The following is a 23,891-nucleotide window of genomic DNA, read 5'->3' as shown; positions in this document are numbered from 1 at the left end:
ATGGGCGGTAGTATTAGGATCGGTTTTGAAGTAGCCAGAGTCGGAGGGTCGTATTTTGGCAGGATGCACCTACAGAATGTGCGCAATTAGAGGAAATAAGTAGGAATCGGTGGGTTTTTTTTTTGTGGGTTCCCCTCTCCGAGGCCCCTGGCTTGCGGGGCTGCATAGAGGGAGAGGGCCTCGGAGAGCTAAGGAGAGGGGGCCGGGGGGCGGGGGACCGCGTTTGAAGTTTGGTCGGGCCAGCTGCTGTTCTCCTTAATAACAAGAGGGGAAAGGAGGGAGGGAGGGAGACACTGAGAGGAGGAGGGGAGGATCGGGAGGGGAGGGAAAGGGAGGAGGAACCGGAGAGGGGGGTGAGGCGAGAGGGAGGAGAAGTAACTGCCCAGCCAGTTTGCGTCACTGCCTCGGAGAGCAGAGAGCAGAGCGAGCTGGGGAGAGCAGACAAGTTTGAAGGGGAGGGCAGGCAGAGTCAGCAGCCCCCGGGGCGCTCCTCTCCCACCGCCCATCCCTTTCCCCTCTTCTTCCCCAGCTTCCCTCTCTGCCCTTCGCTATTTCCCCGAAAACCCCTTACTTAGCCAAAGGAAGGAGGTAAGGGGAATCCTCTCCCCTCCCCCCCTCCAAAAAACCCCCCCATTTTCCAGTCCGGAGATCGCAGGGGCGCGAGTGGGCACCCAGCTGGCCATGGAGCTGCTGTGCGGAGAGGTGGACCCGGTCCGCAGGGCCGTGCCGGACGCCAACCTGCTCCACGACGACCGCGTGCTGCAGAACTTGCTGACCATCGAGGAGCGCTACCTTCCCCAGTGCTCCTACTTCAAGTGCGTGCAGAAGGACATCCAGCCCTACATGCGCAGGATGGTGGCCACCTGGATGCTGGAGGTAGGTCTGCAGGCAGGCGCACCGTCCGTCCCCGCCCGGACCCCAGACCCCACGCGGGGACCCTGAACCTGCGAGAGGGCAGCCTCCGCGCCCGCCTCCCCGCTGCTGCGCGAGAGGTTACCCCGTGCCCTCGGCGAGACGCGTGGCTTCCTTTCTGTTCCTTGCGGGGTGCAAGATTAACGGGGGGAGGGGGGAGGAGGGAGGAGGCAAATCTGGGAGCAGCGAGGCTGTCCCGGGGCGGGGGTGGGGGAGCATCCCGCGCGCGGGTGCCTGCCTGTGGCTGCCTCCTCCCCCCCGCCCCCAACCCCGACCTGTCTTGTGCGAAGCCGAGGCTGCTTTCGGTGCCTTGAAGAAGGGAGTAGGAGCGGGAAGCCGGGACCCCAAAGTTAAAAAATCAGCCCCCCCACCAAAGGCCAGGGCAAATTCGTCCTAGCCTCGGGTACCCCCCCCCTCGCCTGTGGTCGCGACTCCGCGTTGGCACTTAAGGGGGGAGGGCGGAGGGCGGAGGGAGAAGAGAAACGGGGAATTCAGGAGCCCCGGAAGTCACACTGAAGAAACGTGTGTTTTCGGGGAACCCAAAAGAACCACTTCTTTCCCCTCGCTCCGAACCCTTGCGGAGCGAGCCGTGTGCCCACGTCTGCACGGCTCCGGACCTGCCGTGGTTTCGCCATGTTGCTTTGTAAACTCGGGGTGGAGAGGCTGGAACGCGTCGCCCGCTCCCCCTCTCACCCCAGTATCCCGGCCCCCCACTTCTGATGGCGCCTTCGCCCCCGATCCCCCCCTCCCTCACGAAGGTTACTTACGTTTCGGCCTTCAGTTTCCTGGGTGCGGAGAGCTGGGTGGGGTGGGAGGGGGGAGGAGGTGTGTGCAGGGGCGATAGCGGGTCCCCCCCGAAGGAGAGGCCGGAGCCCCCCGCGCCTCTCTCCGGCGGCTCCCCGTTCTCGTCTGTCCCCCAGCTCTTCGCCACCGTCCCCGGCCTCTGCCCTTGTGGGCCGCGGCCGGACACTCCCGCCGCCGCGCTCACCCCTGCAAGTTTCCCCCTCGGTATCCAAAGCCCCAGGGGTCGCGGTCCAGACCTTCCCGGCACCCCAAACCTCCGTTGCGGGTAGCCTGGGTCCTCTGTGGGGTTTTCACGGCGAAAGGTCTTGTCTGGGGTATTTCCTCGATTTTTAATTATTTTTTGAACCCGTCTCCCCTGCCCCGACTCCGGCCGCCCAGGCTGCGCGGCGCTGGCTCCCTCCGCCCTCCCCCCCGCTTCCCCACCTCTCCCCACCCACCCCCCCAAATGCGGCGCCTGGGCCGCGGGGACTCCCCCCGACAATTTTTTCAATTGTCGGGAATGATAGAGCAGGGTCTGGGGGTCCGAATGAGACCAAGAACGAGACCCCCGGAGCCTCCAGAATATTTTTATTGATTTTTTGAAAAGATGACGAAATCCAAAAAAGAGAGTGAGTGAGTGCGAGCGAGCGGAGCGGTGAGCGGCCCACGGGGGCGGCGGGGCCGGAGCTGCTGCGCCCTCGGCCTCGGGGTCCTTAACCCACCTCTCCGGTGAGTTTTTAGGCTCCCGGGGAGGACCCCAGCGCGGATGGCCATTCAGATTGACCCCAATTTCCTCGCCTTCACTCTGATCGCTTATTCTACTCCCCTCCCCCTCCCCCCCGACAAATTCAATATTTTTGTCGTTTCCCTAGATTGTGCGGTTTCCCTTTTTTCCTCTTTTCCTGATACTATGGTCTCCCCCCACCCCGACCCTGTCCCACTCGTGTCATAGGTCTGTGAGGAGCAGAAGTGCGAAGAAGAGGTCTTTCCTCTGGCCATCAATTACCTGGACCGCTTCTTGGCCGGAGTCCCAACTCCAAAGACCCATCTGCAGCTTCTGGGGGCCGTGTGCATGTTCCTGGCTTCCAAGCTCAAAGAGACCATCCCGCTGACCGCTGAGAAGCTGTGCATTTACACGGACAACTCCGTCAAGCCTCAGGAGCTGCTGGTAATGACTGCTTCCTTCCCCCCTGCCTTTCTGCTGTCCCCTATCCTAATAATATACTTTGATGCCACTGCTCCCAGAACAGATCCTTAGGACCCCAAATTACCCATCACTGAAGTTTTCACACTTCTGGGAACTCTTTAACACGACGCTCCTTGCGTTCCTACTGTGTGCTGGGCTCTTTGCGAAGTACCGAGACTCCACCCGTGAATAACGTCCTCGCTCAGGGAGGTTTGTGTTGGTGAGATTCATTTGCAGCGTGTGTGCGCCCGCTTATGTATGCAGAGGAGGCATGAAACACGGTGATAAAATATTTTAATTAAATTCCAAATTTTCAATCGCTGAATTCCGAGACGGAAATCAACCTCTCACATGATTCTCCAATACGCGTGTGGCGTGTCTCCTAAGAACCGGGAGTTCAAAGGTAGGTCTTAGGCACCTCTTAGAGTCTCAAGATACCCACACATAGTAGCTGTTCACTTAAATACCAGCTCGTTGGCTTTTGAGCAGAGTCAAATTGGGCCCTTTGTCAGAGGGTTGGGAGGCCTGAATTCCTGTCTCCGGTGGGGCTGTTACCTCTGCATAGACACGGGGTCCTGTCTGGACTCTGGTTTTCTGCCCGCAAACCTTTTGCCCGCCCGATAGGACTCTTTGCCCCCTGTAGCTTCATACTTAAGACGGCCATGTGGCAGCAGCGTGGCATTGGTTGGGTGGCTCCAGAGGCCCACCTTCAGTGATCTGCACAGCCTATCTCCCAACTGTTTGGAAAAGGGGCCCCCTCTTACCACCCCCTCCCCCTCCCCCTCCCCCTCCCCGCTGGCCAGGCCTGCACTAAGTCCACAGGGCCCGGGACTGCCTGCCTGAACTGAGCTCTTTGTGAGAGGCCTTCCTCCCTGAGGCTGTGCTGCCACCTAGCGGCAGACATGTGCAAGGATGGGGAGGAATCTCCGAGAATGCAGAGGGGCATGAATGACCTCACCTTTGAACAGTTGCCAGATTTCAGCTGCTTCTGGTTTGGTCCGAGAGGCCCAGAAAGGTGCTTTCTTCTGGGAGATCTGCTTCCTTTAATAATGGTACAAGTCGAGTGGTTTGTACTCACATTCCCCCGTGAGAAGGAGAGCTGGAATTTCAAGCCATGTTGGAAGACACTGACTGTTCAGTAATCTATCTGGGTTTTCACCGCCAACCTCCCGTAAAAAACCAAGGCAGACTTGAAGGCAGGTAAAGAGAGCATGGTTAAAATTGGCATCCAGTTATATTTCTCACGGGAGACGAGGAAAACGAATCTTCCTTTTGCTTCACTGTTCCAACACGATGGGGGACTCGGGTATGTTTCAGAGCACCCCAATTTTTTTCCAGGGGCTTGCCAAGCTAATTTATACTGCTGCAGACAAATCTGCCTTTTTCCAGTCTCTGTCTCTTTATCCCAGAAGTTGAGAACTGGAGGAGTCCTCCTATTTTACCAACAAGAAAGCCGAGGCCAGGGAAGGGGAGGGAGTTGGCCCAGACCACACAGCCAGCCGGTGCTGTGGGTCGCAGGCAGAATAGGGCTCTGGTGGCCGGCTTGGCAGGTGGAAGACAGTCGGTATCTTGGGGTGAATGGGGGAACGGACTACAGTGGTAAGCTGGTCGCTCATTCTGCTGATGACGATAGATCGATGGGCCTGTTTTTCCCTCTGACTGCACGTAGTTTTAAGGTTTTCTCTTTGGCTTGTTTCCCTTTGAGCACAGTTCCCCCCAACGTATCCCAGGAAGGGAGAGAAACAAGGTTTTTCACTAGGTGGGTTGCTGGTGAGAGGCCCACAAGAGACAGGGTTGCACGGTGCCAGCATTTGGGCCGCGGGCTTCTATGACCTTGAACAAGGACCTTCACCCTGCCCTGAATCACCTCCAGCTGCGCAAGGGGGTTGCCAGTGACCATGAGGTCCTTCAGTCATGGTAACAAAGGCTGGTGAAACATTTCAGTGGAAGGGTGCCCCGTGTCTGAGTATCATTTCCCAAGATTTCTGCATTACGTGTCATGGGGAAAGTTTTAGCAGCAGAGAGAAAAATGGCACTTTTTGGCACCAACTACGAGCAAGCTAATTGGCTGCCAAGGATTTGGGCCAAGAAACCTAATTTTGAGCTTTATTCTGTGTACCTCATTTTTCCACGAGGATTAAGAAGACTATTAATCTGGTGATAGATATACAATAAATTGCTACCAAAGGGCTACAATGACCTTGGCGGTATCTTACTGTAGATTCAACTTTCTGGGTGGGCGGGCAGAAGCATCCCCTAGAATGCAAGTCAGGGTTGGGTGTGGGTCGGGGAGCTGGAGAGGCAGAGAAATAGAAGAAGGTACCATCTTGGCAACAGCTGCCTGGGCGCTCATTATTTTCAGTGGAGCCTGACCTTCGAAGCCTAAGAAGAGCCGTCACCCACTTCAAAGCTTTAGGGCCACTCTGATAAATGGCCCCGCCTTCCGATCTAGCTGCGTGTCCTAATGAGAATCGTTATGAAGACTGGTCTGGATGCCAAGCCCCCAGTCCCGGATGCCAGGTCAGCCTGTGGGTTTTATACTCTTCCCTTCCTCCCTCCGTCCCCAGGAGTGGGAGCTGGTGGTGCTGGGCAAGTTGAAGTGGAACCTGGCGGCCGTCACCCCCCATGACTTCATCGAGCACATCCTTCGCAAACTGCCTCAGCCCAGCGAGAAGCTGTCTCTGATCCGCAAGCACGCTCAGACCTTCATCGCTCTGTGCGCCACTGGTAGGAGCTGCTGGAGCCCACTGGGGGCCGGGTGCTGGGGCGGGCTTTGGCGGGGGGTGGATTCAAGGGGAGGAGGACCGCAGCCCTAACTTCCGGGGATTGGGGGGTTGAGGGGAGGGGGTCCCAAGTAATCTAGAGTCCAAGGTTTCATTCCTGCGCTGTTTCTTCCTTTATCTCAGCTGGTATATTTTCTCTCTCTGCCAAACTCATAAATGGTTTATGAGGACAGGTGTGGTGAGGGGGAAAAAAAAATAGCGCCTGTTAAAATATTCTTTATGGTGTCTAAAGTGCTCTTTGAAGATTATATATACTGCCCTCTGGTCGTGTTTCAATCTTTCATCTTTGGAGGAAAAGGATGGCTTGGAGATAAGCCCAAGAGGAAATTTGGAGGGGGGCGGGATGCAAATATAGGTCCGAGGAACGCTGTCAAGATAAATACCGCCTGCCCTGATAAGTGGTCAGGGAGGCCAGAGGAATTCTTTTGGCTGCAGGGCATTTACTGCCTTCCGGCAGCTCCTTCTGCAGGGTTCGGGTGAACATGTGGGGTTTTCAGCAAGGACTGCTTCCTGCGCCTGGGCTCTGCTGCCCTCCCTCCACGTGTTGGGGTTTTGATTGCAGCCTTTTTAACGCTGCAACCGCCTTTTCATGTTAAGAGCTCTACACCCACCCCATTGATCCCGCAATGGATACATAGTCCTCGTTGGCCCGTTTGCTTTGCAATTAACTGATAAACTAAAGGCAGTGGTTTGATACCGTCTCATCACACTGAACTTTGGCCAGTTTCCGCCGTCTTCCCCCTCCCCCCATCTTTTTCCCCCCACCCCTAACGGTAGAGGCCATGGGAGAAACTCCGGACCCATCGTTGGCCAGGGTAGAGCGTCAGGAGTTCATATTTTCAGTCAGAAGTGTTAGGGAAAGAACTTGCTTGGGTGGACCTTTCCCCCCTGCCCCGGGTGAGAGGGCGGGGTTCACGGTTGCCAGGAGCATGTACTGGAATTGCAAAGGTGGGCCTGGGGCTTGACTTCTTTCAGTATCTTGTTACGTGTTAAGATGAGCACGTTATCTGCAATGTAGCGTACGTGCCCTGTTCACAGTCAAAAGGTCGGGCTTTGCTACTTACCAGCCCGCGACCTCTCTGAACCTCAGCCTCTTCTGCAAAATATGCCTGTTGACACGTGACGCTCCTACAGCCTTTTCAGGCGGTCAGGAAGACGGACATCAGAAGAGAGATGATGTACAAGGAGGTCCTTTGTCAACCAGGCAAGGTGTAGGCGATGTGCCCTGCTACCAAATGTGAAAACGTCTCCGATTCTGACTTTTACTGAGTGGATACGATGACTTTCCCAACCCTGACCCTGCTACCCCCATTTGAGTGTAGCAGGACGGCGTGCTCGGCCTTCGTGGGCTCAGATGCAGGGTCCAGCCCCCCCACTGTGGATCCCAGAGCAGGCTTCCTGTCCCTGAGCTTCCCAGATCCAGGCCCAGCCTCGTGGAGTGTCCATGCCCTGTGCCCTTCCTGCAGCCCTGGGGGACCATTCTTTGCCCGTGATTCTTGCTGCCCTGCACACCGTAGCCCTTCTTCTGCTTCCTCCCCTTCTGCTGTCTGGCCTGGCCCCTAGAGGTCAGCCCCTCATTGACTTGTCATTTTGTCTCCCAGGCCCCGCTGTCCCTTCCTCTCCATTGTCACGATTCACTGTGGAGAAGGGGTCAACCAGCCCTTTTCTCTCTAGGACAGCTGACCCCTGACCCTGCGCTCCCCCATCGCCCAGCTGTCGATAGCCAGCGCTCTGCTCTGACCTTGTCTCTTGACGGACATATCTTTTGGGGTCCATCTGCCCACTCCCCGTCGCTGATCTCTGACTCGGGTCGGGAGGGTGGGTGGAGTGACCCAGGCCAAAAGCAGATCCCCGGATTGCCTGAAGGCCCACGCTGAAAAATTGGGGATCCCGTCCGCCACTCCTGGCCTTCTTGGCCAGGTCCTTGGGGCAGCTGCCACGTTTGGGGCCCGAGGAGGGAGCCTGGGATTCAGGGGCAGGGGATAGAGGTCCGAGGGGAGGCAGAGGAAGTCGGGAAGACTGCCCTTTGAGAGGGGAGCTAGCGTGGGGCAGGGGCAGGGAAGGATGGGAATAGGAACACCTCCAGCTGGGTACTGAGCGCCACGTGTGGACTGCTCAGAGCACAAGGAGGGTTTCACACGTTTCTGGGTCTAGAGGGGATGAGCCTGTCTGAGAGGCATTTCTTTCCCTGATCTGCCCTTGAGTGTGTCTGCATGGCCGAGTCACGTGGCATCCCACTGCCTGGGGTTTTAGGGCCATGGCCCTGACGGAGTAAAAGCCAAGGGGCTGCTTTTCTTGAGGGGACCACCTTCCGGCTAGATGAGATGCCTTGTTCTGGGGCCAGGGTGTGTGCGCGATGGGCGCGTGCCTGGGACAGGCCGGCAGGTAGCAGGCACGAGTTACAGCAGCACAGGTCCTGCTCCGTTCCGCCCAGGGATCCTGGCCTTTCGGGGGCAGCCGCGACCCTGGGGCTGTGTGGCTAGTTGAGGGGGAAAGCTGCTTGTGAAAGAGCTGGCGGTGGTCCCGCAGCCCGTGGAGAGTGCCTGTGTGTGAAAGGGGAAGACGCGGGAAGGGCAGGGCTGTCAGTCCTCCTTCCGGGGGCTTGAGGCTTCACGTGGTGGTGAGACGGAGAGAGGTGTCCTCTTCCCTTCCCAGCCCTGAACAGCCTCTGGGGTGGGGACTTCGGCTGGTACTGGTCAGTGGAGGCCATGGGGTGAGGGGGAGCCCTTCATATCCGCCTTCCCTAGAGCTTTGGATGCTGGGCAGCTCACTGTTCTTAGCACCCCCCTGGTGCCGCTCTGATGGCAGAGCCCCCAAGTCTGCCAACGAGGAAAGAGACCATTGGGATGACTCAGGATCGCGCCGGCGTGGGGGAGATTCCTGATGCATGACATCATGCTGAACAGATGATTCCAGTTAGTTGAGAAGAGCCAGTGGCATTGAGTTTGAACTTGGCGCGGGCGGGGGTGAGGGAGGGGGTGTTTAGCCTCCCTTCCCACGGCACCCCGCATCTCCCTCTGCGCCTAGGAGCCCCCCACCCCGAGGTGCTGCCCTCAGCTACCCAGGCTCCCTGGGCCCCAGGGACGGTGATACCCCAGAGCTTCCCCGTCCTCCTGGCTGTACCTGGACGTGTCTCGCGACGCTTCATCCCTGGTTTACAGCCGGACAGTGGTGGCCCAGAGAGGGTCCACGACTTGGCCCCTGATCCAGAAAGGGAGGTCTGCCTGGGTGGTTGGAAGGTGGAAGGAAGAATGGAAAGCCCTTTCCATCTGCGACCCTCTGAGTTCCCTCCACCGAGGAGCGGTCACGGGGCCCCAGGGAAGTGGACTGTTGAACCGGGAGTCTCAGTTCTTGCATATGGGCAGCTTGACAGGGCCCATCTCACTTCCCACCAGGCTGTAAGGTGCGTGGGGAGCAGGCTGAGGGTCCTCGTCCGGCCCCCCACCGGCCCTGGCCTTTGAAAGGCCCACCTGAGGCAGGTTGGAGGAGAGGGAGAGAAGGGCATCCCTGATTCTCTTCCCCTCGGAGCGAGCGCCTCTCGCCCCCTAGTGGTGAACAGAAGCACAGTGGTCACACTTGCCGGTCAAGGCCTCGGCCACCATAGTCAAAACAATGGGGATGAAGCCACCCCAGGGCCGCGTAATCTGTGGTTTCTAACCCGCTTGGCTCAGAACGCTTCCTTCAGTGAAATCTTAGCCAAGTTGATGAGCGTGGAGCAGCTCCTCTGCCCTTGTCCAGATTAAGGAGCCCAGTGGGGCCCCAGGAGGTCCTTGGGTGGTAAAGCGTCTGTGCAGCATCCCACAGCGGGCTGGGGCCACAGACGGGAGGGGTTCCCATCTCCTGGACTCCTGAGCCAGGGCTCCTTCCTTTGGCCTTTTCTCCGGCCTCTGATGGGAAAGATGGCCGTGTATTCCCAGTGGGGCGTGGGCGGTGCCTCTGAAGAGCTCTCTACCTGTTGGTGAGTCTCAAAGCGCAGCGTCCAGATGCCTCTCTCCATCTTAAGCCCAGGCCCGGCATCAGACGTTAGACAGGTCACTTAACCTCTCGAGATTTCATCGATTCACCTGTAAAAGGGAGTGTCTTGAAGCAGGTGAATTTCACCTTGTTCTTTGCTAATTCCTTGCCAAGTAAGCAAACATTAGGAACACTGCCTGGGCTGGTCGGTGGAGAAGGTGGAGGTCAGGTCAGGGCTGCTGAGCTATGGGACCTGTTCCTTGGTTCTGGGTGACCCCAGCTGAATGAATAGTCCAACTTCTCTCTCATTCCTTGTGTGCTTGTGCCCTCTTTCCGTCCCCCCATGAGGCCTCAGCTTCCCCCACTGCTGACAAAGCAGCAGGAGGCAGTGGGGACGCGATGAGGCCGGTTCTGAGAGGGAGGGAGAGAGAGAGAGAGAGAGAGAGAAAGAGAGAGAGAGAGAGAGAGAGAGAGAGAGCGCGAGCGCGCGGGAGAGTGAAAGAGCCTCAGGGCGGCCAGAGCAGAGCCCTCGTTCTCCCGGCCTTGCTGTGCAGGACCTGCTGTTCCCCGCTGAACAGAATCTCCGGCAGTCAGAATCGCCCGCCCCGATCCCCCAGCGGGCCCCTGGGGTAGGCATAGCGGGGTAGTGGCAGTGATGCTGCTGGTGGGTGTCGTGGATTGTTTACCGAGAGCCAGGCACTGTTCTCCGAGTTGAATCCTCAGAAGTACCCTATGAGAGTATAATTATTATCCTTATGTGTAGGTGGAAAAATGGAGGCTCAGAGAGGTCAGGTATCTTGCCCACCTTCACGCAGCTGGTAGGTGGTAAGGTCACCAGCCTCCGTGGCCTCCACCTTCCAGCGCTTGGAGCTGCTTGGCCCAAACCCTTCCCACCTCCTTTTGGGGAATGCTCCTAAGTGTTTGTCTCTCATGCTCCTATCCACGTGGGCACCTCCCTCCTTTCTTTGAGACATTTCTTTAGAAGTCACCTAGCCATTTAGATCATATGTCCCGTGTCTTGTGGGGGAATCATCATGGTGCTGCCTGGAACAGGGAGGGACACGTCGTAACTCGATCAGAATGGGTCCCTGCTCAGCTAATTGCCTCTCACTCTGGGGGGTGGGTTCTTAGGAGGTCACACACACTTCACCTTTCCAGGTGGGCAGCTGAGGATGGAGATGGGCCCTCACCCCCGAGCACACCTTCAGCACCAACATAGAGCTTGTCAGCGTTTTTTGACCAAGAGATTCAGGGATCTGGGAGAGATCGTTACTTTGTATTTTATTTTTGCAAATAGCGTTTCCCCCACTGGATGGTGGGGAAATTTACATACATCTTTGTATTTTCCTAATATCCCCATGTGCGTGCATGTTGATACATTTCTGTTTACATATTTATGGACAGTTGCAGTCTTGATCATAGCACGTGCTCATGAAGCCTGATTTTATTTTTGCCCCCTCCCTCAAGTAGATATTGTGAATCTATCCATCCAGTTCCATAGCCAAAAGTTTAAGGTTTCCAGAAATGGCTGAATGGGTTGGATGGAACTTTCCACGGGTGAGTGTGGAGGTTAGCTAACAAGAGCTAGTACAAGGACACGACCCTTCAGATGTTTTATTCAGGTGTTTTTCTCTCTGCCATTTCCCCTGCCAGCAGAGAGGGGGGTGTCCCTGGGTGTGGTCTTGGGGCAGCCCCTGAGGCCATGCAGAACTGCTCGATGGAGAGAGATGTCTTGTGACTTTGCTGCCTGGGGGAAGCTGTGCTGTGTTCTATTGTCTCTTCCTTATTCTTTTCCTTGAGAGTCATTTTTACTCCAGAGCCTTAAGTAAAAAGCCAGTTAGAGCCGGAAGGACCCGAGAAGATTAGCCAGCCTACCTACCATCTTCCAGCTTTTTGGACCTAAACCATAAAGGAAGAAATGCATTTTATAAAGCAGTTCAGGATAACTGTCAGTATACGTCAGATCGATACAAATGTTTCTTAAGACAGTATTGACTCTCACTATTTGCATTACTTCCTGGTACTTTCTATTCTAACATTTTGTTCAACTCAACAACAACAAAAAATGCTGGTCACCACCTACCAGTGAATTTCATGACCCTGTACTGAGTTGCAGGTGGAGGTTAGAAAAACTAGTTAGTTCGCTGCTCTACCTCTACCCTCCTCATGTAGACAACTGGGACTCCAAGGGGCTGGGAGGGAGGAAGTGACTCACCCAGGGTCCCACGGGCTGGACCTGGCTTTGTGGGAAAGCCGGGCAGTTGTCGGGGCCCTAGAGGGGGTCACTGCCCTGCTTCTCAGTTCTGGGGGGCGGGGCAGGGGACAGTGTCCCTCGGCATTTTCCCATGAAACGAGAAGGGAGATACGATCCTCTCAGCAACCCCAGGACCATTCATCCACACGCCCTGACTGCCAGGATCAGTTCATTTGCTGGAAGTGGGAGTTGGGTTTGCAGGCAGCGGGATGCAAAGATAGGCGTGTGTGGGCTGTGCTTCCTGGGCTGAGGCCTGGGGCAGGGGGGCCGGGGATCCCCTCCTGCCCTGCCCTTCCCTGCCAGCTGCTCCCACCCGGGGCCTGTGTGGGCCCAGGGCCACGGGCTGGCTGCTGCCTCTGCATTGTGGATGTCCCCGGGGGGAGCTAACGAGGTTACTGGGCAGAGAAACACTCCTGTGTGACCCCATGCGAAGAGACCTACAGCAGAGCGGGAGGCAGGGAGGCTGGCTTCGTCACTGTCCGGGGCCAGAGAAGAGGCTCTGGATGAGTTAGAGCACAGCAGGCTTTGGGTGGAATGGCGTAATATATATACATCCCTCGAGAGGTGGAGATGGTGCGTGGGCTAAGAACAGAAGGCCATGGAGAAAGACAGACAGACGGCCAGGCCTGCTGTGTTCATGGCATTCGGCCAGGAGGGGAAGGGTGTGTGCCTGGTTGAGCAACCCAGCGCAGTTTCTGAGGACGCCACTGACCTGATGTGGACAGTGGGGTCACTGATAGAAGTGCGTCCTTGGACTATGTTGATAGAATAGCAAGAGGGGGAGATAGTAGGTTGAACTGTTTCTGTAGGTTAAACGCGGTGCTTATGCTGGGAATGGAAGTGTGACCCACGTCTTCCCTCTACAGCAATCCCCCTCCCTCCAACTTTCCACTTCTACGTGCAGTGAATTCACTGGGATGATAGCAAAACGAGAGAGAACCCTTTGTGGAAGATGCTCTCCACTCCGGGGCTGCAGTCAGGATCAGGGACAAAGCTCTCACCTCTTTCATCTATCAGCACAGGACAGGGTGAGGGCAGTGGAGACTCAGACAGCTCGGTTTCTCATCCACGACGTTAAGGTACTGATTGTACACAGCTTCTGTGGCTGACGGCTGGATCACACAGGCTGTGACGAGTCAGGTCCTGGCCGTGTCGGCAGGTGGGAGCCCTTAGCAGCAGGAGCAGGGCTAAGGGGTGTGTATCCTTACCTCCCCGCCGTGGACAGCAGGGGCCGATTTGGTTGCTGGCCCTTCTGGGGGACACCCCCCCACCCCAGAAGAAACTGGTGTTTGGGCTCCCAGGCTGGTACACAAAAGCATCCTCTGTAGTTGCTCTTGGAGAAATGGAAAATGAGGGGGTTCGAGCCCATCCAATGTATCATCGTTTTTCCACTTGTCTCTAGCAAACCGCTCTTTTTTTTCCCCAGCAAGAAAATGGGATCTTCAGGCCTCAAAGCCATAAATTCTAAAGCAAGTCGTTCCTCTGATTAGGACGGCTAATAGCGGGAGTGTGATTGACTTCCTGTCCTCTCTTCTAACGTTCTGAGGGCCCTGGACGCCGGGTAGAAGTGGGGAATTGTGTGAAACTTGCCCCCCAGCACCCGCCCCCCATGGCTGCTTCTCCCACTTTCCTTGCATGGCCCATGGGACCTTAGTTCCCCAACCAGGGATTGAACCCGGGCCCCCTGCAGTGGAAGCATGGAGTCTTAACCACTGGACCACCGGGGAAGTCCCATCCTTTTCTTTTTTTTTCAATCAAATCATCTCTTTTGTTCTGAGCCGTCTCAGTCCTTGATGCCTGTCCAGAGAGTCTGGCAGTCACGTCAGGGCTGTCGTCCTTCCTAAGATTTACCTGCTCGTACTTCCCCCTCCTTCGAACACGTGGAGTCCTTGGCTCGTGTCACTTGTTTAGCACGTGGGCTATCTTGTCTGTACTGGTCTCAGACCTCCCTGTTCTACTCAGTCTCCTCCTTTTAAATCTGGAACCGCCACGGTCATGGGCAAATGAAGGGCGTCTCGTGAAGGAAAGACTTAGGAGAGGATGCGTCCGTGGGGGTCCTGACCTTCCGCCTCTCGTCCTCGCAGACTTCAAGTTCGCCATGTACCCGCCGTCGATGATCGCAACTGGAAGCGTGGGAGCCGCCATCTGTGGGCTCCAGCAGGACGAGGATGTGAGCTCGCTCACGGGCGACGCCCTGGTGGACCTTCTGGCCAAGATCACCAACACCGACGTGGTAGGTGGCCCCCATCCATCCTCTTGGCTGAGACCAGGCCTCTCTTTCCTCAGCTCGGGGAAAGAGACAGTTGGTTCAATGAGGAGGTGGCAGAGGTTCTTTGTTGCTGTTGGTTTCTGTTTTCTAAGATCGGCACCCGCGGTCCTACAGAATTCAGCAGGTGAGGCCTCACGTGCCATCAAATAGAGAAAAGAGCTTCGCAAGCAGAGACGGGGGGGGGGGGGGGGGGGGGGGGAGGGAGGGCTGCTGACCAGTTTCCTGTGTGGCCCGGGCTTCCCCGTGGGTCTGACTTGTCGCCTGTTGTTTGTTTCCATTTATGTACAATGCTTAGCCTGCCTCTCCTCCAGCGCGGAGCTTTCTTGCCTGCTCACGGGCGCTGAGGCTGGCAGGCGGGGCCCGGGCGAGCCCCTCCCGCACCTCAGGGCTTGGGAGACGGAGGGGCCCCCCACCGTCAGGAGGCGTCCACCTCCACAGACCTCTCCATCCCGCCTGCCTCTCACCTCCCTTTAGTTCAACGTGATGACGGATTAAAAAGCACTTTAAAAAGAGTTAAGTGCCGTACAAATGCAAGGAACTATTATTAGCGATAGATTTTTCCATTCTGGGTGCCCTGTGGACAGTGCAGAGGCTGGAACTCTGGTTGCCAGCATTCGGAGCTCCTTAGAAGAAGAGAGGTTTGGGGGACAGCCCAGGGTCCGGGGAGGCTCTGATTCAGCTAGCTGGAAACTGTGGTCCTCAGAAGGTTCATTCTGTGAGGTCAGAGAGGGGGAGAAGCCGGGGTCACCGGCCTGGGACCAGAACCTGGAGGCTCTGACGCCCAGCCTGGGAACCCTGCATTCCTCCCTCGCCGCAGCTCCTGGGATCTTTTTGTTTGAAAAAGACCTTTGGTTTAAAGCCACTTGAGAGAGGGGTGTCAGCTCCGAGGCCCCTCTCAAGTCACCATGGAGAGGCTCAAGAATGCAGGGGAACTTTGTGATGACCCCCTCTAGATGGTCAGGGGGATTCTGAATGCCCTGCTGTGGGCATATATTGACTTATAAGGGATAATGTGGCTTACAGGCCTGGGGCCGGTGCCTTCACCGGGGATGCTGGGCGAAAGGGTAGATGTCAGCACGCCTAAGACTGCAGTTGGCTGGCCTCCCCCCCGACCCCCCCCCAGATTTTGCCTCAGCCTTCATTACCATCTCAAGGACATGGCACAGGGAGGGGTTCTCCTCTGAAACAGTTCTTAGAGATGCTTTTCAAACGCTGGCTCCAAACAGGCTTCCGAAGCATGGTTTCCAAAATATAGATGGAAAAGACCCTCCAGTGCAGCTTCCTGGGAAGAATGCTCTTCGAATCCTCTAGAGGCAAATCTTGGACGGAGCTTAGCATTTATAGAAATGATATGCTTCCCTCCTTTTCTGAATATCTCCTATTAAGGCTGCCTTGCCAAAAGGACTCCCAACCCGCTGAAGACCAGCCCCTCCTCGACCCCCGGGGACAAAAATGTCAGTGACAAGTGTTTGATTCCCCCCCACCCCACCCCCCGCCAGCATAGTAACCTCCTTCAGATATTTCTAGATGTGCCCTGATGGGCTGATTGTCCCACGGGGTCTCCAGCTCTCTCCCGCATCTCTCTGTCACCCGTTACTGCAGGCTTCAGATGGACAGAGGTCGCTCCTGGGGTGCCAGGGAGCTCGTGGGCTGTGCCTTGCTTTTCAAGTCCGCAAACCAGTCCCTCGTTTCACACGGGAGACACTGCTTGCCCCTTTCAGATACTATGTAGCCAGGCCATCCTAGTCGCTGTCAGACTGGGTCAACTAGACCCAAAGCTGGCTTAGAGGTTCCTTCTAAAAGTCGCCAGCTGTTGAACGTGCCTCGTTCTCACCAGTTGGCCCCGGGTTAAACGTTTTAATGTGAAAAACCAAGCATGCATGTACCACTGTTTCAGAGAACAGCTGGAGAGCTCAGGAAGTTCCCAGCTTACCTCGGGTCCCCAGAGCCGCACTCCTACTCTCCCTGGGGACGTCCTCGGTGCCTCAGCTATTGTGTGTGCCGGACTTCGGGCGCTAAGTGCTCCCACCCATCAGCCTGTGTTCTCTGGAGAGCTCTTGGTGCAGGCTGTCACCTTGTGAGCGAGGCCCATGAACAAGCAAGGCACAGACAGCGTGGAAGAAGTTGGGGGATGGGCGGCACACGGAAAATAAAAGACGAGGTTCCTGTCATCAAGGAACGTAGCGATTGTATGGTGAATCCACGGTAAGGCACGTAAAATACAGAGTAGAAGCCATCACTTGGTGGTTGAAAATGTCCTTGGGATGGAGAAAGAAACTGTGGTATGTGCATGCCGTAGGACATTATTCAACCTTAAAAAGAAATGAAATTCCGATACATGCTACACTATGAATGAGCCTTGGACGTGTTAAGTGAAATAAGCCAGACACAGACAAATATTGTGGGATGCCACTTACATGAGGTCCCGAGGCCCCTAGACGTAGTCAAATCCATAGAGACAGAAAGTGGAATAGAGGTTCCCAGGGCCCAGCGGGTGGGGGAGTGATTGTGTAATGGGGATGGAGTTTCCGTTTGGGAAGAAAAGTCCTGGAGAGGGTGGTGGTCTCACGACACAGTGAATGTACTCCAAGCTGACGCTGTACACTTTTAATACTGATGAAGTCGCTCAGTGCTGGGTGGTGTATATATTGCTACAACAAAAAGTTGTAGATACCCACATAGACATAAAATGTCCTTGGGCCACACTGAAGTGCCCAGGGGTTTGCGTTGAGCCCCCCTCCCACAGGGAAGCCCGGTGCCCAGACCACCTTCTGCCCTATGGGCCCTGGTGCATGGGCAGATAAGAATCGGGAAGTGCCGGCCTTTGACCCCAGAGTCCCTACAGTTGTGTGCTAGCCCCGTGCACCTTGCACCTTGCACCTAGAGACCTGGGCCAGCTGACGGTGTCCTTTTTCCGGGGATTGTCAGAGATATGACTGTAGAAAGAGGATCCCCTCTTTCTCCCCTGAAACAGCCAGAGCCATCTCTCTGGCTCTCTGGCCAGCGGCAGAGAGCTTTGATAGGAGGGACCCACGCGGCCCTGAGAAAGCTGCTCTCTGTTGTTTGCTCTGGTTGTCAAAATAAACCGGAACGCTTCATTCCAAAGAGAAAGCTGAGTGAGAAGCCTGACAGTTTTACAGGGAATAAAAGTCTCAGAGGGTGGTGTATTTTAAGTACTCTTTCCTTCTACTCCTAAGTGTTGCTAAAAACAGACACCAGCCAGAGAGGCCATTCTGGCTTTGGGGGAACGTCTACTGGGGCTTCCGTTGCCAAGGGTCCGCTTGCGAAGGGGGGGACCGACTGGGCCACTTCCCTGGCAGAATCGGGGTTCCTCTTCCGTCCCCTCGGCATCCTGCTAGAGCTTGGTGCCAGCCTTTATCTCCCTGTTCACTTGTATATAGACTCTTTTGAACGAGACCCAACTTTGACTCAGCCTTTTCTCCAGATCCCCTGGCAGAGTCATTGGGGAATGATGTAGGGAGGGCGGGGGAGGAAGGAAGGGGGACAAAGGCTGGGCAGGTGGGTTTCAAGTGTGTTTCTAGTGCTTTGGTCTCCCCAGGTCTTTTGGAAAAGCTAGATAGATGTTAACATTAACAATATGTCAGGGTCCCCTGAGTTTTACCTGACTTTATCTTAGAGCAAGTCACTTTGTTTTCACGTGACACCATTTTCCTAAGTCACTAATGAACAAGTAGAATTGGGGCTCACGGGCCATGAAGATGGGAAGTTACTGGAAGGTATTTAACAGGACAGGTACAGATGGGAGTCGTCCTGTCATTACATGTATCCTCTTCTACCTAGATTACACCAAGACTGTCTGTTGCCTTCTTTTTTCTTTTTTTTTTTAAAGCCTTTATTGAATTTGTTACAATTTTGCTTCTGTTTTATGTCTTGGTTTTGGGGCCAGGAGGCCTGTGGGATCTTACCTCCCTGACGAGGGATCGAACCCACATCCCCTGCATTGGAAGGCTAAGTCTTAACCACTGGACCGCCAGGGAAGTCCCTTGAATTCTTAACTATTGCCCAGGAAGATTCCAGGCCATCCCTCCCCTAGGGTCATCCGCAGCGCCAGGGAAGACTCGATAGTGACTGCATGTCAGAACCCCAGGGTCCCCACCCTTGCCTTGGTCCCCGGAGCCCTCACAGCACACCTTCTCCTGAGGGCCCCCGTGTCCCCGAGACTGCCCTTTGTGCCCCGAACAGGGCCTGTGGTCAGAAGCCCGCAGGAGAGTCGCTGGACGGGAAGCCGGGGGCGGGACGGCAGAGGAAACAGAAACGGAGGCCGATGCTTCCCGCCCCTGCTTGAGCTCGAGTTTTGCCGCGGGCCTCATTTGGTATTCAAGGAAATAAGCCCAACAGGCTGTGAAGAAAGGAAGAATGAGATAGTTTCCTAAGTTGTCTGTGCCTGAGTTGGCCGCGGGTCTGGGGCTCATTCAGCCCTTTGTGGCCCTGTTGAGTGCAGTGCGTGTGTGGTGACAATGCCGTGATGCAGTGACACTGGAGGCTGATGGTAGCAGTTCCGCAGCCCATTCAGAGGGCCGAGGAGGGTGCGGGGCGCGGGGCTGGAGCCAGCACGCGGAGGAAGTGGGGCCGGGGAAGGAGCCGGGCATCACAAATGCCGCTGTCAGGGCTCTGGGCCGGGGGTGGCGGGGGGAGGGGCCCGAGCATCCTCGGGCTGGAGGCCTGCCCGACCCCCAACACTGTGGAGTGCCACCTGTCCAGGCTGACAGACGAGCATTATGGCCCTCCCTCTAATCAGCTTAATTTGGGGCATCTCGACACAATGGCTGGTGCTTCTGGAGGCTGCGGAGAAGCAGAGGGCCCGGAGCCGCGGCACTTGCCGTGCACGCAGCATCTTTTCATCGGAGGCGCTGTCGGGGGTTTTCCAGGCCGCTTGGGCTGTGTCTCCCTTTCTCGGAGATTCTCTGCTCTGTCCTTCCTTAGAGCCCGGAAGAGGCAGAGAGGCGCACAGGGAAGACGGTTCTGGAATTGGAGTCTCACCCTTTGAAGGCCGGGGATCGTTTTTAACCAGGTGTGGTTGGGGGGGGGGAGCCAGCTTCGGGTCGGCTCCCTAGCTGTGAAGTGGGCGCAGCTGGCTGTTGGATCTCCAAAAGCCCCCCAGAGCCCCCAGTTCTCAGGTCCTTTAAGAATCTTAGAACTCCGCCCGTGGGCACATGGCCATCACTCTCTCCAGCTTTGCTTTGGGTTCCCTTCAGGCTCTACAACTTGTCCCTCCTTCTGTTTCCTTCTCTGGGCTTGGCCGCCTCCCTTCCTCCAGATCACCCCTCCCACCCCAGTCCCCCCCGGCGCTCTCCTACCCACTCGGGAGATTGGGAGCCCCTCCGGCAAGACCGGGGCCGGGTGGACTGGGTGGAGGGGCGTGTCTGCTGAGGTAGGGGCACCAACCCGCCCTCCCTCGGACCTCACTTTCCACCAGCTCACAGGAAATCCACACGCTCTTGGGACGCCCAAGAAGGACTCCTGCAATCCCAAAGGAAGGTTTAAAATGCAGGGAGTGAGCTCTGTTTCCAGGAAGAGGGATGCCGGTTTCCTTCCTGCCACTGTCAGAGTAGAACTTGCAACATTCTTTATGCAAGACAAGCTCTTGCCCTTAAGTAGGTTTTCATCTAGCCGAGAGCGAGAGGTCCCCGTGGTTGAAACTCAGGTTAGGACAGCCAAGTCATGAAGCAGTGGAACCAGGGGAGGGTTAGACGGAGACCCCAGAGCGCTTTCCAGGAATGAGGGACGCCATCGACCCACCGAGAGCTTTAGCGTCCTGCTGTCACAGCTGAGCCTGTGGGCTTCAGGGTCCCTCGTTTCTGGGGGAGCTACTATAGTCGTCCCTTTTCCCTTGGAGTAAGAGGTATCAAAGAGGAAGAGCTGGCCATAGTCAGGAATGATTTAGATTGAAATTCAAGTGGGACTGGAAAAATCAAGAAAGGAGAGTTTGTGTTTTATGCGAAATCTTTCTTCATTTTATTCGGGAAAGCTGTTTTTGGCTGGAAGTTACATAAATATGACATTCGACGCCTGTGTTCTCTTGAAGTTCCGTAGAAGTCACTGCCCAGTGTGCCAGCCCTCCCTGTAGGCCTTTCTCAGAACTGTTCCTTTAGGGTCTAAGGCTGCTGGGAGGGAAGTCTAAACACCGGGAACAGTAGGAACATGGGTGACCCAAAGGGAGACTGTCCGTGGCCCCAGATCAAATTCTTTAGCTCTCTAGAGCCCGGTCTCCCTGTTTGGAGGACCATCCATCTCGGCTGCTGGTGTGGCTAAGGCAGTGATGGTCACGGCCTCCTGAGTTTGTCGTATTATTGGGGTGGCAGATGTGCTGACCCAGAAATAGAGCCTTGGGGAAGGAAAGTCGGACAGGATTGGCCAGGAGCTTCCTCAGGGACAAGCCAGAGGAGTTTTGACTGTCGCCAGTTTTTACATTGTTAACCTTGTTCTTTAAGATTGTTTGAGATCATAAGGCTTTCGGGTCCTCTAGTGCCTTCCGCTGAAATGCAGGTGCCCTTAGAAGCATCCTGCCTTTAGCCTTCACCGCCGAGCACCTTCGTGAGTGGTGAGTGACCAGAAGCACGGCCACTGCAGGACGGGCCTTGGAGGAGGAGTGCTGGACGGGCAGAGCAGGCAGTGGGCGAGGCCCGTCAGCTTCTAATTCACCAGTTAGGGGGTCAGGCAGGTTAGAGGACATGACCAGGCGAGGCCACAAGCCAGTCTGAGAAATGTTGTTGGGTCCTCAGTGGCCGGTCCCTGGCTCTTTCTCACTGGGGACAGGGAGCTCTGGGCCGGGGTACGTCTGCCCTGCCAGACGCTCCATCCACTGTGCCCGCTGCACTGCCCGCCTCGCCTGTCCTGAGCAAATGCTCGTTCGTACCTCGATCCAAAGAAATCTCAGGAATTCTTTCACAGCCCAGGATGGACTTCTTTCTGTTCATAACAAATGATTGTCGTGTGTTGAACTTAGCCCTTTGTCCAAATGATCTCAGTTGGTCCTCCGTCTGTGAGCGTTTCCTGAGCCTTATTTTACAAGTGGGGAAACTGAGGTCAGAGAAGGACGATAACTTAGCGGCTGCCTGCAAGTCTGGTGGGGCGACAGCAAATAGCACTGCCTTCTAGTCACTCTTAATTCATTGCAGGTGAAATTTCATCTCTGCCCTTAGTGCTCGGTCTGCCTTTGCTCCCAATCTTGAATTTCATACAAAGCTGAAATGGATGAGAGATGAGAAGGGAATGGAAACGGTGTTCCTAAGAACCCCAACTTTATTTTTAGATCTTGGGAAAACAGAGATAACGCTTTGGTGCTCGGCAAACAGTAACCCCTGGGCAGCTGCATGGTGAAACAAGCACAAGGGAAACGTACATTAAACTGTGGAAAGACCCGGGCAGAGTGGATTTAACACACTTTCCATGTGTCTGTGCTGCTTACGAGGGCACAGGAAAGCAGGCTTGCCAAGGAGAGATGTTGGGAAATAGCTCCTAAGAGCAATTTCTTCAGCTCACCTCCCACTTGCTACTTACTACCAACCACCATCCCTCCCTAGGGACACCCACGAATTGCCGCTGTGTCCCGTGCCACCCAGCTAACAGAGACACCTGCCTGAGATTAACACATCGTGCATCTTCCCGACCAAATACAGACTAATATCAAAGCAATGCTGCAGGGTTTTGTTTTTTTTTTTTTTTTGCCTATTCCCAAATTAGACGGCTCAAGTGTCCAGGATTTTGAAAACATTTCTGTGTTGTATTTTTATGAGAGTTGAGGGAACGGTAAATAAGCGAAAGCCAGATTGCTTGTTTTTAAGCGGTTCCGCAGTCGCTCTGAGGGTCAGTGTAGTTCAGTCCATTCTCTTATCTATCCCTTGGGTAGTCTGGTGCGGTCACACTGTCTGTACGGCTGGCCTTCCCCTTTTCCTTCTCACCTCCCAGTGTCCCCAGGCGGGAAGCATCTCGTTGGCCCTTGGATTACCAGGCACCGTGTGGCCACAAACAGCTGCTCACCTTGGCCAGTGGTGCGCAGGTCCTGTGCGTACAATTCACCCGGGCTTCTGCTAAAATGCAGATTCTGATCTGACTGGTCTGGAGAGGGATGAGGTTCTGCACTTCTTTTTTCTTTTTTTAATTAATTAATTAGGCTGCATCCGGTCTTCGTCGTGGCCCTCGGGATCTTTCATCGCAGCACACAGGCTTGTCTCTGGTTTTGGCGTGTGGGCTCCGGAGCGCACGGGCTCGGTAGTTGTGGCACCGTGGGCTTAGCTGCCCCGCGGCCTGTGGGATCTTAGTTCCCCGACCAGGGCTCAAACCCGCGTCCCCTGCATTGGAAGGTGGATGCTTAACCACTGGACCACCGGGGAAGTCCTAGGTTCTGCATTTCTAACAAGCTCCCAGATGGTGCTGATGCTGCCGGTCCGTGGACCCCACTTGGAGCGGTGAGGTTCCGGCACCGGAAGGATGCATCTCCTGTACATTTCAGCTTTCTTTCTACTGGAAAGCGAGCGCAGACTTCGTCAGTTGCTCTGCGTACTGTTGCCTTTGCTAACAGCTCTGGTCTGGACCGTTCTTCCTCTAGGATTGCCTCAAAGCCTGCCAGGAGCAGATTGAGGTGGTGCTGCTAAACAGCCTGCAGCAGTACCGTCAGGACCAGGGCGACGGATCCAAGTCGGAGGACGAGCTGGACCAAGCCAGCACCCCTACAGACGTGCGGGATATTGACCTGTGAGGATGTCGGGCAGGCCGAATGGGAGAGGAGCGTCCAATCTGCTCTCTCCTTCTCTCCGGTTGTGTTTTGTTCTCTTAATGTTTTAGAATGAAACTTAAAAAAAAAAAAAAAAAAAAACCTGCCCCCACCTAGATCATATTGAAAGATCTTTTAGAAGTGAGAGATAAAGGTCCTATAAACACGGAATCAGTAAAAGCATTTGGTGCCTATTTGAAGTACAACAGAAGGGAATCCCGTATATATGCGAACAGTTATTATTGTTTGATGATGTTAAAAGTCATAGTAAAACGCTTACAGGAGAACCTGCAGAGTAGCTAGCGAAAATGTATGCCTGCACTATGGGAACAAATTAGAGACTTTTCTTTTTTCCTGTTATGAGCTAGCATGTATATACCCCTGGTAGGATACTTTCGAGGAATTGCAGACGCCACTATGGCAGGATTAGATTGCAAAGCAATGAACTCGAGAAGGAGTTAGAAATAAGGAGGGACAGGATGGGGAGGGAGTTACAAAAGGATCTCAGTGCGATCGAACCGTTTTGGATGGAGAAGCGCCCTTCCTCCCGACCACCTGTTTGTTACTAAGTCAGGAGCGTTGCTGGGCGTCTAGTGACAACTCTTGCTGTCTACAGTAGCTGCTACCTAAAAGAGGTGATGTTTGCCCGTTGGACACAGGTGATTGGATCCTGGGGTTTCACGTTTTTCGACATCTTGCTTCTTCTTCCAAACATGGTTCGTTGCAGACACCACCCAATTTTTATCTAAAAGGGGCAAAATCTAGCGACGGGCCATCCCCCAAACTCCTATGAGATGGAGGCAGATGGAGCCCGAGGGTGGGATCTGGAATGGAAACTTTTCTCCTGATGTGTTCAAGAGAGTAATGTGACCTTGGCATCCCTCATTAGGAAACAAACGAATTCTTTGGTGCTGATTGGCGTGTCTGGTCCACAGGTGAGCGTTTTGGTATAAACCATTCCATTCGAAAAGCACTTTTAAAAATTGTTCCCGAGGGATAGATGGGATGGTTTATGC

At 55.2% G+C, this 23,891-nt stretch overlaps 1 protein-coding gene across 1 annotated transcript; it reads left to right on the top strand.

Moving 5' to 3' along the window:
* Window positions 1-405: 405 nt before the first annotated feature.
* Window positions 406-23,046, top strand: CCND2 (cyclin D2). The gene is made up of 5 exons (XM_065887019.1): window positions 406-876; window positions 2,648-2,863; window positions 5,449-5,608; window positions 13,957-14,105; window positions 22,711-23,046. The coding sequence occupies exons 1-5, from the start codon at window positions 682-684 to the stop codon at window positions 22,858-22,860; spliced, it is 870 nt and encodes a 289-aa protein (XP_065743091.1). The 5' UTR covers window positions 406-681; the 3' UTR covers window positions 22,861-23,046.
* The last annotated feature ends 845 nt before the right edge of the window (window positions 23,047-23,891 follow it).

The sequence above is a fragment of the Phocoena phocoena genome, chromosome 11 (genome assembly GCF_963924675.1).
Source record: "Phocoena phocoena chromosome 11, mPhoPho1.1, whole genome shotgun sequence".
Taxonomy (NCBI): Eukaryota; Metazoa; Chordata; class Mammalia; order Artiodactyla; family Phocoenidae; genus Phocoena; species Phocoena phocoena.
The sequence above is the reverse complement of the archived record's forward strand: the minus strand, read 5'-3'. Positions and strand labels throughout refer to the sequence as shown.